Source organism: Rhipicephalus sanguineus, chromosome 4, assembly GCF_013339695.2.
Source record: "Rhipicephalus sanguineus isolate Rsan-2018 chromosome 4, BIME_Rsan_1.4, whole genome shotgun sequence".
NCBI lineage: Eukaryota > Metazoa > Arthropoda > Arachnida > Ixodida > Ixodidae > Rhipicephalus > Rhipicephalus sanguineus.
The window spans coordinates 92687916-92708675 of record NC_051179.1 but is presented as its reverse complement, the minus strand read 5'-3'; the positions used below and the strand labels follow the sequence as shown (position 1 = coordinate 92708675).

The 20760-nt window shown below is 44.2% G+C and overlaps 1 protein-coding gene across 1 annotated transcript in view; it reads right to left on the bottom strand.

Moving 5' to 3' along the window:
• LOC119390439 (G protein-coupled receptor kinase 1-like) overlaps nucleotides 1-20760 on the bottom strand; it is a 113346-nt gene that overhangs the window by 32356 nt on the left and 60230 nt on the right. Inside the window, 3 exon segments of the mRNA XM_037658061.1 lie at nucleotides 2871-2972; nucleotides 6466-6539; nucleotides 7461-7537. Coding sequence (XP_037513989.1) covers nucleotides 2871-2972; nucleotides 6466-6539; nucleotides 7461-7537 — 253 coding nt within the window.

The window sequence follows — 20760 nt, the reverse complement described above, 5'->3', positions numbered from 1 at the left end:
TAAACCCCATCTGCTGTATGCAGATTGCCTGGGATGAATAGGATCTCTTACAGAACTAAGACAGCAATCTCAAAGGCTACACTCTACCAAGCACTACCACCATCTTCAGGCGGAAGCCCCTACCAAGAGGGCGCCATGCTACAGCACAGCACAAAAATAGGGGGACAGAAGTGTTATTCCAAGAAAAATATCAAATAAATCTAGGTTTTCTTTTGCGTTAAATTTCAACTTAGTTGTGAATTTTTTCACCGACGGTAATCAACCATGCGAAGTTTACACATTATGGGTGACAGATATAAAGGTGAGCGTAGTGACACCTCACAGTGGCGGCATGCGCGGCATGCGTATCGTCCCACGTCATTCTCTCACTTAGAGAAGATTGGTTGCAAGAAAAAGTGATGCTTTCAACTCCTCAAGGCATTTCTCTACCACTTCACTTTCTTTAAATATCTGCCGTTTGCATTTCTTTTATTAAAAAGTCCTGCTTTCTCAAGAACTACATTATGTGTAATAATACTTCCATCCATAACTATCTCTCACAGGAAATATAGCAAATGGCATAGGACATCCAAGAAAATACAAAGAATGACCTAGTACGCATAGTCGTTGTACGCATTGTAATGTAGGTAGTGGACATGCGGCTTAGGTAGTGGACATGTGGCTTGACCAAGAGGGTAGATAAAGACGACGACGAGCGATCGCTACCCGTGCTGCATATTCATTCAAGTTTAATGATTCAGCTGATTTTAGACAAATTTGAAGACAAGCATGCCTTCAGAGGCAATGCAGCAAAAACGCTGGACTCAAATGTTACTCAGAGGTAAACACATCTCAGACATATTTACGGCATTCTGGAAACCGTATAGCAGTGTGTTTTTGTTATTGCCAGAAGATGATACGGCACAGCTGCAGAAAAAAATCTGACATTCAACAACCAAAACCTCAACAAAAGTCGTACTACAATAGCTGGGCTCCAGCAAAAACAAGCTCTTCCTGGAAAACAGATTGGCACACGCCAACAATGCTGGAACTTCTCCCTTTGACAAGACAATGGCCTACGATAAGCACCATGTAGCAAGCTATGTGCCCATGCAGGTTGCTGAACTTCGATGCCATTAAGATGCAGCAGAATGAATCAGCCATTCATTCACAGTTCATACTTGTGTGTAGTGAAAATAGCAATAAAAGCCCATGGTGGCCACCCACTGAACTTAAGAGAAGGCATTCAAGATTCAACAACCTAATTCAGCATCTCAAATATCTCTCGAGGACGCCCACTGTGAGTGCACTTGACACCCAGTTTCGGTTTATTAATGAGAGTTCGACATAAAATAATTAACTACAGATACATAGTAGCAGAGGGAATAAAGGCCAATAAACTACTCTGCCGGAGAGCTCACAAAGGGTGCCTTGATATGGCCTTCAGTTAGTAAGATAGTTTTCTTCTATCAGTCATTACCTGGAGAAGGACTGAGTCAGCACCACTACCACCACACCAACGAACTTACACGGTGTAGATAATGGAAGCACACACGGATAGGTAAAAATGAACGAATGTGCGAACACATCTAGCTGAAGTCGTAATTTAACTTCATCGTTCTTACTTTTCATCCACTCTTGTATATATACCATATCCTATGAACAAGAGCTGTGGTTGTATTCTCAATCCATCACTTTTTGGTATATCACACATCCCTTTCCGTCCCGAGTTTCTTGTAGAGTAGAACAACATTTTCTGACGTTCTTTTCTAGTTAATAGGCTATTGAAATGCACGCAAAAATCAAAGTAGACGGTAAGTACAACAGTTATCACGGGGGAACCATGTCCAGTACACTGGACACTGGGATTTATTTGTTTCACTTATGGGTACATAGATTCTGCTTTCTTTCATGAAAGAATGTTGCTTCTGGTCCTGTCAGAAAGGTTGATTGTCTTAGAAAACACAACAACGATTTGTTCTGACCCGAGAAAAAGAAAGTTTCTTATTTTGCTGGGCTCGAGGAAAAAAATAACATAATGACGAGCACGTTCACCTAACGTCCACAAGCCAACCAACGCTCGCATCGCTCCCTCCTTGTATTCCATGTTCTTGGAATTCCCAGCATGCTCCTGCTTCATTTTTACGGCTGGACTTTAAGATTGTCATGTGACGGCTCCCTCCTAGTAATTTTTTTTCCTCCACGTTTAGCACGATGCGTCCCAACTGGATCCTCGTGTCCAGTGTAATGGACATAAATACATTCCCGCATTGCGGGCGAATTTCTGATTACAAAGGCTACCTTTTCGCAACATTGCTTCGAGAGGACATAAGTTAGCTCGCCCAATTTAAATTATTTACACTGCACCAAGATAACTCCCAAAATAATTTCACATACTTGAGCACACCGAGCGCGCAGGTTTTCTCGTGGACGACTCCATTACTCTGAGGTGCTAAGAAAATTCGGCTGATGGAGGACCTACATTAAAAAAGATGTTGGGTGCATCTTGGAGAAGCTGCAAAAGTTGTTTCGGTTCCGATTTTGGCTTTGATTGTTTTTCTGCACTGTTTTTTTTTTTGTGTCCAGTACACTGGTAGCGGGGTTGGAAAGGGATATACTTTCACGCGACGCAAAATCCAAACGTGGCATTGTGATGAAGCCACACATTATATAAAACGGCACGTCCAGCGATATTGCTTAAAGTGACTGGTCAAAAGTTTGCTGCTCTGTTTCTTGCGGTGCTACTCCACCAGCAAATGTCAGCATCGGAAAACGCTACAACCACCAGGCAAGGTCGCTGTGAGAACAAGACATTTGGTCAGTGCTTGGTGCGACCTCTTAGAGAAGGGACAAAGCGAAGTGGCTGGGCAGAGGTGCCACGAGCAACTCACATGAGTGTGTGAGAGGAGCTCTTTCATGATGTAGTTGTCATAAATCTCTCGCGCTGCCGTCCGCCTCTCTTCGGCCGTCTCCAGCTTCTCGTAGCGTTTGATCTGCAAAAGATGCACGACCAGAATGTTTCTCCACCTAAGCACAAGGCTACATGCCAGCCAATGTAGAAGTAAAACGAAGGTACCATCAACACTGTGGGAGCGATACTTCTCGTGCTAATATGTTGCCATATTATATGTTACTGTTACTTTTGTACAATATATCATTTACAGTAAAAGCTTGTTAATTTGACATCCATTAATTCGGAAAATCGGATAATTCGGACGTGTTCTCTGGTCCCTGCAAACATATGTATTGTTTAATGGCATTAAACTCTCGTTAATTCAGTCATATTTGGTCGCAACCCGGTTAATTCAGACGATGTAGCGCGGTGTTCACAAAGCACCGAAAATGTGCGACACAAAGCACCGAAAATGTGCAACGCAAAGAAGCGAAAACGGTGGTCAGACACAACTGAAACGGCCGCGGACCAGTACCTTCGTTTTGACTACGGGCAATGCGCGTGCAATGTCACAAAACGCATAAATGTTGGAAGATGTTGAAGATGAAGAGCTTCATGCAGACATAAAACTCGCTTGCTACATCGCATTGTGAACGAAGTCACGAATAACGAACACTGCGGCTTTTACACTGCTTTTACACTGCTTTCATGTAAAATGAGTACAGGGTTTACGTATCCACCAAGAAAATGAAAATGCATTGATGTAATAGACACTTGTTTATTGTTTTCTGGATAATTTCGATAATTCGACATTCGGTTAATTCGGACATTTTTCCGGTCCTGTGAAATTCGAATTAACGAGCTTTTACTGTATTTGCTGTTCTTGTATGGTAGTCTGCCCTGACAGCTTCTCCCCATGGGCACACTGTTGGGAAAAGTCCCCAGGATGTCATTTACGAAAAATACGAGTTCTCCGTTCGCCTGATAACATCGGCTATAATTAAAACTTGTTGTTACCCCTGTGCTATTGCTGACACCACGAACAGCATATCACACAGGTGACAGTAGATATAGAAAACGGATGAGGCACATGATGGGACAGAATATATGTGCCTGGCTGACAGCTAGCACAGAAAGACAGTGTAAAGGTATTTGTGCACGCTAACAGTAGCATTATCAAGATGATAAGACAGGCAAAATACTATGAGAATGATAAAGGCTGAACTAAAGATAGTATATATGCATAAACATAAGTGCCATTACAAAAGAACCACAAGGTCGGACCTATCGAGCCCTTCTCTTTCATATTCTTTGCTCTGCCATATTTAAAGTAAGATCGATCTATGAAATATTTTAGTATAACTCGTTGTTGGGCTAGTTGGTGCATTGCATAACTCCCATACATGATAAAAGATCGTTTTTCTAGCTGTAGCCTACATCAATTCCACAGACATCATAACAATTACAATTTCCTATATTCAAACATAACAAAACTTGCTGTATTGGCTTTTCCAAGCTTCAGAAGTAGTTCTTGCATTCATGCAAGCATAAAAATGTGGTAAGCTTGTGATGGTGCACAGCTACTTACATGTTACACCCGTCACGCCTGCTTCTAATGCTTTTATTACAACTATTATTTCAGTTGTATAAATAAGAATAGCATTACACCTATATCCCCCTTAAATACAATTAGTCAACTTGGCTTTGGTGACATTATTTTACAGTTATATATTTCATATCTCTATCATAATTCTTCACGCATTTTGGCAAATTAATTCCCAATATTTTGTGAGCTGTAACAGCATCAGAAATCCCAAATGAGTACAGAAAATAAGGTAGAATAATGCTTGTCATCAGCACAAACAGACTGATTCGTTTTACCACGAACTTTATTTAGGGAAACAGGCGCCAGCAATGCAATAATGTCATAGCCTACATTTCCCAGTTCTTCCACAGAAATATACTAACTATTCCTTTTATTGCTTTTCTTTTTTTTTTTCAGACATGTTTGACAAAAATTAATTTTAAACTGAGCGGGCACAAAGAATGTGAAAAGTGTATGACAGCTGACACTTAATTCCAGTTGACAGTTGCCGCATCAACCAAACAAATGTCGCGAATGTCGAGAGACAATCTTCTCTCAGGAGTGACACATGTCGCCAGCGACGCATCACTATGACAGCCTAAAACTTATTTGAATGCTTCCATCTCTCTTTGGCATTGCTTGGATCTGTTGCCATAGCAATCAATTTGTTCCTTTAATGACACCAAAGCAATGTCTGCAAATAGAACACACCCTGTCCTACAATACTGTACTAGCATAAAGATAAAAAATTGTGCTTGCATAATTTGCCATTTTCTCAATACCCCTGCCACCACAGGAAGGTAACCATATGAAACAGGACTAACTGCTCTGGGTTCAGCGTTATGCAAATGGTACATAATACATAACAAAGGTGAACACTGATAGCGTACCATTCAGGTCGTTGACATGAAGAAAATTAAGGTAAAAAAAGTAATGCGATCAAGGTCAATGTTGCTTTGTAAGATTATTGTAACGCAGAAGGTCACCCTATGATGCCACACCAAACAAAATGCCATTTATAAGGCAAACAACAATTTTTTTACAATGAAGTTGATAAAAATGTTCTTGCATCAGGCAAACAATTGTTGGTCAACATTTATTATTTTTTTTTTAATGGAGCTAAATCTTACTCAGTAGAAACTGTTCCCATAGCTCAGTTTAAAATGGCGAACTGGTCAAGCTTGTACCATAGACCCGCATTATAATATTGTCCCAGCAAATGCTAGACAAGCTTGTTTGCTTACTTTTGAATTATTTTTTCCATAAAGCAAAGTAATTACCATGCAGCAAATGTGCTTGCAGCAGGAGAAGTCAGATGAGCGATCACCATTAAACAGCAGTGGTTGTCTAGTAGCTGGCAACCCTAAAGGTTCAACACGCATTAAAATGTTAACGGTAAGTCTATTGTTCAACAATGCAGGAGGCTAGTGACATTTTTTGCAGCTCAAAGGACTTCCAAGGCCCAAAAAGCATGCACAAGAGTTATTCTCAGAGTCATTAATCATGGCTGACACCGGCAAAGCAGTATCATTACAGTGATTTTTCACACTGACGAGAATATTCTAGGTATTCGAGTTCATTTACTGTTGTAGGCATCTGGTCTGAGATGATTCGAGTAAACAGCATGCTGTCATTTGCACCAACACAAATGCTCTATTAAAAGTGAAAGAGCGAAAGTGATGCTAAAGCCAGACAATGGTGTGCATGCTTTCGTGGGTTTTCGAAGCAGCACAAAGGATGACACTGGTCGCCCACTTGTTCTCCTGATGAAAGTGAAACAGAGGAAAGCCGACACTATAGGTCATCACTGAGAGCAGAAAATTGCAATTTACAATAGGCTCCAAACAGGAAAAATGGCTTCAGCTGCTGCAGCACACCCACACAGGCTTGTAAACACATACAAAACAAGACGAATACGCCTACACGTACAAGGGGGGTCGTTATGTGCATGCAGATGTGCCAGATGCAATGAGGAGTGACGAGGGGGAAAAAAAAAAAAGAGACAAACCTCTTCGTAAAAACTTAGCTGTGGAACCTGCTCGTCACAGACGTTGTCACAGAAGTCCTTAAATAACAAGTAGCCTGGAAAGAAGAGAAAAACGCACACTTGCATGAGAAACAAGACGAGAGAAAAAAAAAACAGGGAGAGATGTCTGGGGGGTGTCACGCGGAAAAAGTCAGTCTCGCGCGACAACAACCGCCTCTTGTGCTGCCATGTCACTGTCAAAAAAAAAAGCGCGCTTTTTTTGACGCCAGGTGCACGGCAAGCTAAAAAAAGACAGCCAAAAAGAGAAGAAAAGTCAGAACCCATCAGGAAGGCAGATTCTGCATTGCCGCGACAAAATTTTCGAGAAAGGCCGGGCTCAGCAAGTTGAGCGACACAGCGAAGCTGCTGTTTGTCGCTAAGAAAAATGTGGCTTCACACCGTGCACACAGAACCGCGTGGATGTTAATGAAGAAATATCAACAAGCGCGAGACAGGCAAGGGTTAATCTCACTCCAACACCACAAGAACTCAATGAACAGTTATGCTCTGCCACAATCAAGCGTACTTGAGGGAACAGCACTTGTCCACAAGCAAGGCACAAACAGTCTGCAAACATGAAAAGATCACATGCACAGGAGCATAGTAATGTTTAGTATGCCAACATTATTTCTACGGCTGATCTGCTAAGAACCTTTTTTTTTGTAGTGACTGCACTTTAACAAATTTGATCACTACGAAGCGACAAAAAATGTCATTAAGTCACTAATAACCTCGATCAAGAGCCTACATGATCCTCAAATTTTTTCCACTATTTTTAGAAGGCATGAAGGAGAACAACTTTTAGAACAGACTGACTCATTAAGATCGGAGTATAAGATCTTCTTGACTAGTGCCATGCAATATATTTTGGCTTCCATGTCATGATGTATGCTAGAGCTATGCTGGAGCCAGATGATAAAAGGAAACAAAACAAAGAATTAAGAACAGCAAAGTACAAAACAAGAACAAAGACTCACCTAACTTCTGGTTGAAGATCTTGTCAAACGTCACTTCCCCCATTTTCTCGAGGTGCTTGTGCATAACGCTCCGCACACTGCAATGACACAAAAAGAGAGAAAAAACAAACAATTTTAAGCGACCGTTCTGCACATCCGCAATGGTTACATGAGGATACACCTTAGTTTCGTTAACACCTTTTTATTTACGTATTTTGCACGTAGATTTGTTCTTCACCGAGAAAGTAACATCTCTTACGTGTGCAATAGCTCTGTGCCTGCACTACAGCACACACTGAATGCCATAGATGGAGCAAAATGTGTCTCAGCTAAGGACACGTCTCACAATCATGGCAGATGATACAGACACCTCAGATTATAACAACGTGCTAGCTTCAAAATTTAGCATCATTAGGCCATGTCGCCCTTGGTTTACGCATTAAATGAACTACTGTGTCTTCCATGTGTCCTCATTGCCCTTTGTCCAATCTGACAAGATTGTGTTACTGTTTGCACAGGTGATATCATTGTTTTTACTTTTTTCCATTCTCTTAATTCGCAATGCTGCATGGTGAGGCACAGTATTTGACAATGCAGGTAAGAGAGACACAACCGTAATTCCCGTTTTTGATCTCTGTCATTTGTGACATTGCGACATATAATGGCTTAGAAAAGATGGGAAAAGGCGTTACCTTCTGCCTCTCGTTATGGGAGACGTTGCCATGTGCGTATGCATGAGAGCTAGCAGTTAAATCACACTAGAAGACTAGGCTTCTGACTTAAGAGAGGGAAGCGCTGAATAATAAACCGCAACGAGCATGACACCTTTGATCATTTTAATCACCAAACCTAAAGCGAAGTAGCCTTACAGTCGCGCTGAATATGAGCTATAACAGGGCCACAGAGCCATGGTCGAGGTTGCACCAGTGCTACACGATGATGTCAATAACGTACAACAAAAATTTGTGAATGAAACACTGTTGCAATTGCTTGTATTTTGTAAACCATTATAATGTCAACTGGCTTCACCGTGCAGGTGTGGTGGCCCTTTAACAGCACCTTCAACCGGGGCCCGTAGCCAGGAATTTTTTTCAAGGGGCACTTGCTGAAAACCCTGACCATTTGAGAAAAACACCTATTTTCATTATTTATTTTTGGTAAAAACCCCTACTTCACCAAAATTTCGGGAGGGGGGGAGGCAGGCCCCTAGCCCCCCCCCCCCGTCCGTCGTTGCAGCTCATATTGAGCGCGACTGTACATATTCAAAAGGTCAAGATAAATAATTGTAACCAATATATAAATAATGAATTAGCGAATAACGCCATCATGAGGCGTCGCTGTTAAACCATGCTGTCACGGTGCAACGGCTGTGAACGCCCTAGCTCGGAAGGCGCTTCCAATCCACTGCCATTTACTCAAACTTGCGGGTACATGCGGTATTGGGCATAGCCTCCGGGATCGTCAACGAAAAGAGTACTGGCACGTGAGCCTCTGACATTCTCAAATGTCACGTATTGCATCACAAGCTACTATAAGCGTTGCCCGCACCAAGACCGATTTGGCAACGGTAACATGGCGCAATGAAATTGCGTCAGCGGCATCGACGAAATCGCGCACGATGTCGATACGAGTGAAATGCCTACCCCTCCTACCTCACCCCCCCCCCTTTTTTTAAATAGCGAAGCTGTTCTTAGTCGTGGCTTCCCAGTCCGTTGGCGTAGCGGTGGTCACGTGACCTCGCAGTGTGGCGAGAGTGAGGCTCGGTAGGAAGGAGAGAGCTGCGCCGTGCTGCGACAGGCGAGGGCAGAGTATGGCGAGGCTCGGAGGAGGGGTGAACCTTCGAGAAACGCGCCATGATGGGGTGAGGGTGTGTGTTCAGGAGTTCGCGCTTTCAGAATGGCGAAAATTTCTCGTTCTCCCGATGAAGAAGCCGCCCGACGTGAGCGACGCGAGAACGGGCATGTCGTCGCCGAGCCAACCGCGATGTTCGCGCAAGGGAGGCCGAAGCTAAGCGCCAACGAAGACTCGCAAAAAACATAAAGTGCTGGATGAAGGAGTTTGGCGAAGTGGAGCTAGCTGTTTGGCGAAGTGGAGCTGGCTGGATTTTTTTTTTTTTCATGTACTGCCCGGCAGAATCATAAAGCCCCTCTTCCGGCCATGCTTGCTTTAGCCGTACAAAGCAAACGTGATCAGGGAGCTCTGACACGCGCATTGCTTTGTTACGGCAGCTGGCTCTGGCGCACATGCTGCTGCAAATTAAATGCGAGGATCACGAAGGCTACTTTCGCTTCCGCGTCATACGCCTTACACACTGTTTACTAGCGGCCCCATAAAGTAAAGCAACAGCGATAATTGCACCCTCGCAATAAAAACAGCGCAAACCGGAGAACTGTCACGCGAACAATATCGGGTTCGTCGCCATCGTTCACATGCGAAAACGAAACTACGCGTTGATGATGATGATGCTGATATCAGTGCCCGGGCAGGATAGTGAAAGAAACCCACGTGACCGGTATGGCAAATTGAGGCGCCATCTGTTGACTGGGATCAGAGTTAAAATCTGCGTTCCGTCTCTTTCCTCTCAACTCTCTTCAACCCCCTCTCTGGCGGGATCAACTCCCTTTCCTGCGGGAGGCGCGCTTTCCGCCGCCTTGCTGGCGCCGCCGACTTTGAAATCCGTTCGAAAGTTTCGTGTCTGGCGTTGGTAAGGCGTGCGTTAGCCGTCGTCGCTCGTCCGTTTCATGGTTCCCGCTCGCTGTGTGCTTGTGCGACGCGATGTTTTATGACTCGCGCTGTTCGTGCATAGTGCTTTGTTGCTTGAATACTTCCAGAACAAGTCCCGGAATATATGTGCCGGCCCCCAAAAGAACGACAGGTGAGCGTGCCCTTTGACAGACAGACAACGAACTTTGAGTCGCGGTTTTCATTGTGTCAATTTGAATTCACGTCCATACCGAGTAGCTGTTCTCTGCAGTGGGGCTACAGTTACTGTTTTCAAAAATGACTGATTTGAAAAGGGCAGGATGCTGCGTTTAAATCGTTATACGAACAAGCAGCGGACATGAAGCCCATGCAAAGTAACTATAGTTACAGGCATGTTACAGGTTTACAACTCTCACAGAACCGCGTGCTTGAGTGTGTGCTTTGCATTTGTCTCCGGTTAATTACTCCCCATCGCCTATAACCACGTTTGTGAGACATTAGGTAGATGTATGAAAGCTTATGCTGCTCTGAGACGAACAAACGAGTTCACTTTTGCACGAATCGACGGCGCTCTTTATCTGATTGAAACTTGCCCTTTTCTTTAGGGCGTATTTCGGAACGCAACGCAGCTGATCGGTGCGCCCAGAGAAAAGCTGAAGAATTGCAGAATCGGCGCACTTCAAGAAGAGATGCCATGAATCATCCGATATCAGCCGTTCATTTTCTCCGCGTTTATCATCACTAGTTATATGAAAATCAAAGTTTTTGGAAATGTAGTCAATAAAGTGCGGCGAATATTAGTTGTGTTATATGTAGAGTTCATTTTGACATCTTTAAAATGGTCGTTACATTATTATTCTACTTTTAGGTATTTCAACTGGTTTCATTGTTTTTGCATTTCAGGAATGTTCAATTTTGTTAGTTATGATAATTTTATGCAATATCGTGCGCATATATCAGAAGCTGTTCTGCACTTTTGTCAGTATAAATATTGTGTTTTTGAATATGTGCCCTAGTGTTATGTTCTGTTTTTCTTTTTCCACTGTTCTTTAAATTCTTAACATTGCCGAGAACTTTCGTGTTGTTTAGGGATCATGAACACGTGTATGTTAATATCCTGAGCCTGTATCGCACCACATTTGATAGAATGTTGATTTTCGGAAACGAGGAGAATAAAAAGAGACCAAAGATATTTTGTGTTGTGAGTGCAATTCATTCTTTTGCGTTCTGGCACATGCTGCACGACTGCAGTGTTTGCAGAATGCCTGATTGCAAATTGCGCACATTCAAACGCGCAACGAACGCGCGGCGCAGCACGCGCAGCGGATGCAAAAAAAAAAAAAAAAGCGCCCGGCGCGCTGCACGGCGCAGCACGCGGAGGAGGGGCGAGGGGGTCATAAAAGAAAGGGAGAGGGAGCCCGCGCACGCAAACAAAACAAAAAGAGAAAGACCCGGCGCGCGCGAGGGTGCTAGGAGAGGAGGCGCGGCTGGTGTTAGTGTTGCCATGACGACGCATACCGTGTGCGCCGCCATTCTGCCGTTCGAGTCTCTGAATCCCAGCCGCCAGGATATTAACTGAAGGGACGTTTGGCGCTGCCAGCGCTGACGTCATGAATTAAGGCATCCTATGGGAGGTATACGGAGTAACCTCCCCCTGGCCCGGGTACAACACCGTTCCGACCCGATAATAAATGCTCACTCCTCAGCTTCCTGTGAAAATCTCTATACTTACTATACTCTCGTTCCCGAAGGGTCAAATACCCTACGACGGACCTGTGCACTCTTAGCGATTTACGGGGAAATTCTTCCCCGTTTCTTAGGACAGCCGGTTCCCTTCGCCTTGGGGTCGTTATGCTCTGTTCTTTCGTGGTATCGATCCTTGACATTACATGCTATATACACCGGCCGATCGATAAACCTGTTTTTATTTTTGAATAAATGTCAAGTCTACTCTCTGTTCTCAAGCTGTCAACGCGTGTACTTCCTGTCTCCGCTAAACCGATCTCCGGCCGACACCATCACGACACCGTTGACGCGACCCAGACGCTCAAACTCCGGGTTTCCTATAGAATTTTTCGATCATGTTGCACTTCAACACCCGCCAATCAGTATGCGAATGCGCCAACGGCTTGCAGAGAGTTATTGCCACGCAGCTATCAGCCGGGATAAACGACGAGTTTTGTTGTTGTTTTTTTTTTTCTGTGAAAAGTCACTGGAAAACACGCAAGCTTTCCGGAACTCGTGCGGGCGCTGCCGACTTATAAAATATGATAAAAACTCAGTCTATCTGTCTATACAAATATTTGCGTGCAACCGCCGAAGAGTTTGTGTAAATAAATAAACTTGCGTAATTTGTGTAAATTTGTGTAAATAAATAAACTTGCAAGCGTCCACGTACATGTACATATACACTGGTCGGTTTCAAAGCGCGCTGGTTTCCGAGACTCGCAATGTTCTCATCTTGGAGGATTGCTAGCGCGTCATGGGGAAAAAAAAAAAAAAAAAAACGCTACGTCCGAGTTGACGTAAGTACACACGCACATGCACCATGGCAAAAAAGAAAGGAAAAAAGAAAAAAAAGGCCGCCCGCTATTCGAGTGTTTTTTCAGCCTGCATCAAATGGTCTGACAGTCCGAGTAAACGACAACTCGGCAAAAAAAAAAAAAAAAAAACGCGTGAAACGAATGTTTTCGTAAACAACGCGTTCTCAAGATGCGACACATGCTTCCAAAATTAGCTCGTGCGGTTGAAAAGACGTGTCCTATAAACACGCCTGCATGCATGCGTGGTGGCTGCCGGCGCACAGTGTGCAATAAAGTGGACAGAAAGGGCAGCCGCGCCGCCTGCGTGTGTAGCTCACTTCATAAGGAGCACCGCATGTACGCGGACGATGTAAGTACGATACTGCATTATATAGCAGCAGGAAGTGTATTAAGCACATAAAAAGCCCCCATTCTTAAAGCAGTAGATGAAAGCGAGAAGGCTTGTCTTTTTTCTAAACACACACACAAAAAAGACTAATGCCCGTGAACAGATATGATAAACAACGAAGTTCTGGTTTTCACAGAACTTTACATCGTTGAAGGATCCAGAATGTGCTAAGATGGCACCTATGGCGAAGAAATTCGGCGAAAAAAAAAAGGGGGGGGGGCACTAGAAAAGAGAGTAAGAAGATTCGTTGCACCTTCAAAGCTTATGAAAAAAAAAAGAAAAGATGTCAGACACCTGATTAAAACTCTACAGCTTCTTTTTTTTTCTTCTTTTTTTTTCTGTGGTGATGTGTGGGTGCGAATAACTGACCTTGCGGAAACACGAAAGAAAGACAAAAAGCTCGAATATTTGATGTTCTTATATTAATAATAATTCTTGGGGTTTAACGTCCCAAAAACCGCGATATTGTCATGAGAGACGCGCCGATGTTCTTATATTGGCGTGTGTCTATTAATATAAGCTGGAGGCATGGACTGCCGAGTGAATCAGTGTCTCGGTCATAAAAAAGGGAGATTAAACCCCGACGTATTTTCTTTAAAAGCAAAGCTCGTGAAACTTTATAAATAAAACAATAAAACTCGCTGTTCACGTCATGCGGGCTGGTTCAACGGAGCGTAAATTAATGCTATAGTCAAAGTGGACGGTAAAGTAGAAAAACAGGGTTACTCGTCCACGAGATGGTTATGACGATATTTTTCGAGCCAAATATTGAAACGCTTCGGTGAGCTTAAGAGAGCTTGTCCCTAAATATACCTCACAATCGATCGTATACCTCGTAGTAACGAGCGGACGGCGACTCCCCGAACGAATTCTTAATAAATATACTTTATGCGTTCGTCTCAATGCATGGAGCGGCAGCCAATCGTGATTTGTGCCATTTTCCTTTCACACTGCTTTACTACATGAAGAAGCGCGGAGCGCATCGTCCATTTTCGCCCCCCCCCCCCCCTAAACACACACACACACACACACACACACACACACACACACACACACACACACACACACACACACACACACACACACACGCATGCACCCGCAGTGGTTGCTAAGCGGCAAAGGTGAACACAAGAACACGGGTTCGATTCCCACAGCCACAGTGACCGAATTCCGATGGAGACGAAATGGTGAAAAAAAAAAAAAAAAACGTCCGCGTGTACATAGTTTTATGCGCACGTTAAAGAAGTATTGAGTGAACTACAATGAAAGCGTGCGTGCGTGCTTGTGTGTAGGCGGTGTTAAAATGAACACTTTCAAACTCACCAAGTGCAGAAAAGTGTGTGTGCGCGCGTGTGAGTGAGTGAGTGAGTGAGTGAGTGAGTGAGTGAGTGAGTGAGTGAGTGAGTGAGTGAGTGTGTGAGTGAGTGAGTGAGTGAGTGAGTGAGTGAGTGAGTGAGTGAGTGAGTGAGTGAGTGAGTGAGTGAGTGAGTGAGTGAGTGAGTGAGTGAGTGAGTGAGTGAGTGCGTTCTTATATTTAAGTTTAATTAACAACCAACTGGAAGAGGCAGCCGTCGCCAAGAAAATGGTGACAACTCCGTCATTTATTTTTTATTTCAATAAAAAAAGAAAAGCCCAGGTAATCAAAATTAGCCCGGCGTTGCCCCTCCCGGTGTATGGCGTGCCTCATAACAATATCGCGGTGTTGGCACGTAATAATAACCCAGCAATCACACGCACGCGGACACCTGTTTTCACGAGCGAAAACAAGCAAGAAAGAACCGTTTGTTCCGGCTACGGAAGCCCTGCGTGGGTCGTTCGTTGGGTACAGCCTGCGCCATCGCTATTTCTTGTTTGCCAGTGCTTAGCGCAATCGAAGAAAGGCTAACGAGATTGCGCGTGAGAAGCCGCACGAGTCACGCAGCGGCCGCCAGCGAGGCTTCATCTGCGAGTGCGCGTTTTCAGTCGAACGACGCAAGAACTGCCGGAACACTTCAGACTCGTCCCCTGTGGATGGGAACGGCGAGTTTTTGATACAGCAAAATCTATATAGCGCTGAATTCAGTCAGATCACGCGTGCGCTGTCACTATACAGCTGATGTATGCTGTCACGTGATTGTGACGGTGAAGAACGTAAAATTCAAGCCGGTAAAGATGAAACTCCAGCTGATGAAACTCAAGCCGGTAAAGATGAAATTCAAGCTCACCAAATTCAAGCCGGTAAGACGAAACTGAATCCGGTAAAGATGAAAGGAATATACGCGCGTGCGCAATGCGACGTAGTCCGGGTTGTTTAGTCATAAATGCGACGGAAACATTAAAGCGAGAAATATATATATATATATATATATATATATATATATATATATATATATATATATATATATATATATATATATATATATATATATATATATATATATATATATATATATATATGAAACCCGGAGTTTCACGCGCAAAAACCACGATACGATTATGGGGCACGAGGGTTAGTGGGGGGAACTCCGGAATTATTTTGACCACGTGGGGCTCCTCAGAGTGCATCGAGATGTTATAAATACGCGGGTGTTCTCGCACTTAATTTCGCCCCCATCCGAAATCCGGCCGCTGTGGCAGGGCATCGAACCCGCATCCTCGAGTTCCCGCGCGACCAAGTTAAACTGCCACGGCGGCTGTTAAAAACTAATAACAATAGTAATAATAATATCTGGGGTTTAACGTCGCGAAACCACGATATGATTACGAGAGACGCCGTAGTGGAGGGCTCCGGAAATTTCGACCACCTGGGGTTCTTTAACGTGCACCTAAATCTAAGTACACGGGCCTCAAACATTTCCGCCTCCATCGAAAATGCAGCCGCCGCGGCCTGCTATACTCATTGGCTTCCCATTACATGGGTGACTAATGTTTTCTGGTGTTTCGGTGTCTGTGTGGAATCGCAACGAAGGCAGTCTCCCACCTGTGCAACGCCAGATGCCTTAGCCACGTCATGCACCGCACATAAAAAGGCAGACAGCTGTGCCGATGTTTTCATCGTGCACATGGAATCCCACGAAAAGTTAATGCATTTCTTTTTAATAGCTTTGGTCGGTGTCCGTATCCCTTCTTTTAATATCGAGGCATGTGTATGCATCAACAGATGTATACTCCGCCATTTCATTAGCGTATATATGATTATTGGGCAGGCTTAATAGTTATGAGCAAAAGTAAACGACCAACGACCGAACTGGACGGCATGCCACCACCACGCACTCGAACAGATCATGTGTATTGACCGGCGAACAATATAAACTGCACGTGCGTGCGGTCTAAGCCAACTAATAGTTGCAACGCGCGGTCTTCGATGCAAAAAAGCCCAAGCATGCGCTCACGATGCATTAGCTCGAAGTGTATAAGAGTTTCGAACCAGAACAGACAAACATCGCCGCGGCCTTTCGGAGCAGCGGGGAAACGGCACTGTTAAACGGTTACAACGACGCAGTTAATTTGAGCCAATTGGAGCAAGAGCCGGATATCTTTACGTAACGCAGCATATCCTCGTGTCCCGTTACGTATATGTACGAAGGTTGCGTCACAGCTGGCAACGCTATGCGGCGCATCAAATGCCACGACGCTTATTATTGCGACGGTGAAATTGAGTGTTACGTACGTGAACCGGATTCCAGAGCGTACATACCTCTATGCACCTTGCGTATAGCTCCGGGTCCATCGTCAGAGTCAACAAGGTCGCGAACGGTTTCATCGCATGCCTGTCGTCTACGCAATACGCGGAAGGCGCTTCGGATTTCCGTATGCGTGTCAAATTGTATTGAATCACGCGAACGTCTTCACAGATGATCGAGTTTGCCAATCGGCCGTACAAGGACTGCAAGCTCAGATTAAGCGACAGGAGAACTTAATTGTCAATGAGAACTATAAGAGACAATCAAGTCAAGGCAAGCATAGGGGTTTTTTATTTGTAGTAATTACGACATGAAGAAATTAAAGTGGACGAAAAGACAACTTTCCGCCGACAGTGACCGAACCTTAAAGGGCGAGACAGACGGTACGATTTTCCATGCGATGTGCCGGCCGACACGGCGGTGGGGGAGAGGGAATGGTGGCTGTCCGATGCTATGAAAGCTCATCATTCCGGTATCCCCACCGCCGCGTCGGACGTCGCATCGCATGGAAAATCGTACCGTCTGTCTCGCCCTTAACGCGTACGATGGTATATACCGATCGAGCTACGGCGGCGGTCGTCCTGCCGTACACTGATTAGGCATATCTGTGCTTTAATTTAAACGCGATAGTTTTAAACGTCAGAGCCGCTCGCAGCCGTGACCAAAAAGTATCTATTAACGTTGGCCGTGACGGCCAGTGTAGAACACCATACTTTTTTTTGCCTGATGGCGTCACGCTGCACGTGATATTTTTACGAGCTGGCAGGTGACGAATAATCCCTCGCATAAGGCGTGGAGTTTGTCAGAACAAGGCATTCGGTCGCTATGAAAGAACGAAAGGAGAGGAATTTAGTTTTTCTTTGTTGGACACAAAGTTAATGAGAACTAACAGACAATCAAGCCAAGGTCCTGTCCCTTGGAAAAAATAAAAGTCGCTTTTGGTCGAAAAGCGAGATTTTAGGGTTGGCGCACGTGATGCAGCTCCCTCCGGAAATCTTCTGCACTTAGTCTATATATAGTGCTAAAACAAAGGATGCGTCAGATGAGACACATGACGCAAATAAATGCAACTGTATGCGCATACCGTTTAGCTGTGAATAGCAATTCTCTTAACCACTTCACCAATGTAATTAATTCGCTTAACGTATAAATTGTTACGTATATGTGTGTTGGGTTTTCCTTTTTTTTCTGTTACGTGTGCAGCATCATTCGTGGTGACAGTCAAGATCTCCGTGATGGACAACAAGCGCATACATACATACATACATACATACATACATACATACATACATACATACATACATACATACATACATACATACATACATACATACATACATACATGCATACATACATACATACATGCATACATACATGCATACATGCATGCATACGTACATACATACATGCATGCATGCATACATGCATACATACATGCATGCATACATACATACATACATGCATGCATACATACATACATACAAATAAACCACAGTCCTGTTGGAAGCGGACAAAGGAGCACACTGAATCACAAAAGCTACTGAAACCGCACAGCTGACAACGTTATTATCGAATATGGCCGAAAGGCAACAAATGTTGCTAGCAATGACATAAGTTACATATACAACGATGTAAGAGCCTTTAGGTATTCTGATGATTCCTGCATATGCGCGTTGGACCTGCCCCCCCCCCCCTTTTTTTTTGCCGTTCTATTTGTTTTTCGAATGCGTATTTATCGTTCGACGTTGCCGACATGCGTGCGGAGTACGACAGTGCGCGCCCATCTCGTCAACGTTTTCGCGCGAGGAGAAGCAACGGACACTCGACACTCTCCTGGATTACCTCGGGGACTCTTCGCGGCCCCCTCCTGAATGGTTTATACATGCGCGGCCGACGCAACGAATAATCAGATAACGCGTGTGACCGTTTTGTGAATTCAGTGCGCTCGGGCTATATAGCGTATGTATATACACTGTTGCTTTTTGCCGTTTATTACGCCGCGATAATTGCAGTTCGGGTGCGGCACAACGCGCAGCGACTCAAACTTTATGAAAGCGTTAAGCCTTGTTTCTTTGGCTGTTTGCTTCCTGCAGTGTTCCGTCACGTGTCACGTGACACCGTCCGGCTAAAAGGATGTTTCACACTCGCCGCCTCGGCTACGAGTGGCGCTGGCTAACACTCCCAACGAGTGACAGCTAAGAAATGCCAAACAAAGTGTATATGCATGAGGATGCACCTACCGTCGCGTAGATCAGTTGGTATAGAGCACCGGACGCGTAATTGGAAGGTTGTGGGTTCGTATATCCCACCGACGGATAGGGTGATTATTCGTCCTGTTTAATCAATTTTCAATTACTACACTTAAATACGGCAATTAATGTCTGCTACGCTTTCTGCGACCTTATTCTCCGTTGGATTGATTTTGCTGTGTCCTGTAATGTTGAGGTTTATACAATTTTTTTTTCCTGCGCGAAGGGCAGCAGAGTCGCCACGACAACCGTAATAATATTTGTATACCACGAAGCAGTATGTGGAGGGCTCCGAAAATTTAGACCATCTGGTGTTCTTTAACGTGCACTGGCGTAACACGGGCGCGTAGCATTTCGCCTTCATCGAAGTGTGACCGCCGCGGCCGGGATCGAATAACACGCGACTTTCGGGTCAGCAGCCGAGCACCGTAACCACAGTACCACCGATGCGGACAATCGTAAGCGCGTCTTTACAACAACGACGTAATAATAATAATAATAATAATAATAATAATAATAATAATAATAATAACCAGACTAACAGCTACGTACCGAGGCAGCATTACACCGCGTCAGAATCAGGACCCTCGGTCGGTGCGAGCTCTCGTGAGAACACTCGACAGCTCGAAGTTATTTATCATCACGCGTGGTCCAAAATGACGTCCAAATAATAAGTGTTCTCGTTTCCTTCAGTGCTCGGACATTCCGCCATTCTGTCATTTACTGCCACGCTCCGTTATCTGCTCGTCTTACACAAGAAAGTACAGCTGCCGATCGAAGTAAAACAGGCAAGCTTCGTACGACATTCTTTTTCTTTTATTTTATTTTCTTTTCAAATCTCAGGGGCTGAATTTGCGAAAGAATTAGTTCGCAAATGTCATTTGCCATTGGCCGGCCGCCTTCACTATATATATATATATATATATATATATATATATATATATATATATATATATATATATATATATATATATATATATATATATATATATGACATGTCCAACGTGATGATTGGCTGAATTTTGTTCTTATACGAGCAATTCAAGCTTAAAACCTTTTCTGAACACATACAGAAGTTGCCCACGAAGGCGCATAGAGTTAGAAAATATTTTCTTCCGTCTACCTCTGTCCCGTTATTTAATAATACGGAACGCGATACGTGGAAAACTCGGCGTGATTAACTAAAGGAGATGGGCGGACAAGAAAAACGCCTTTCTTCTGTAGTTATATGAGGCAACGCTATGCGAGGGCGGTGCCTGCGCCGTTGTGTGTATGTATGCCCACGAAGATCGGTGACCGCGTCGCACGCGATATGCATTGCAGGTACATGACGTGTGCTCCCGTCCCTGCAGCAATTGCGCGCAGCGCGGCGAAAGCTGTATAAGGATACCGTCAGCCATAACCACAACGGAGAAACAAGCAGAAGAACGGGATCGTCGAAGCCAGCTGAACGAAGGCGTTGTTGTTGTTGCTGTTATTATATTAACATCATTATTATCATTATTTAGCGGAAGGACTCGGAGAAGTGTGAAGGGCAGTCCGCATTTACATGAAATACCTCGTTAGTTCGTTTCTCAGAACACGCTGACTTAAAAATCAGAGAATAAACAAACAGTCCGTAGACTGCTTCAGATATATGGACCACAGCTGGCGCCAGAAAACGGTCGAAATATACCTGAGCTAGGGTAAAAATCTAAAATAAGCAAATAAATAAGCGCGAACAGACTTCTAAACGAACGTCTTGTCACCTCAGATTGATTTAATGTCGTATTCCAA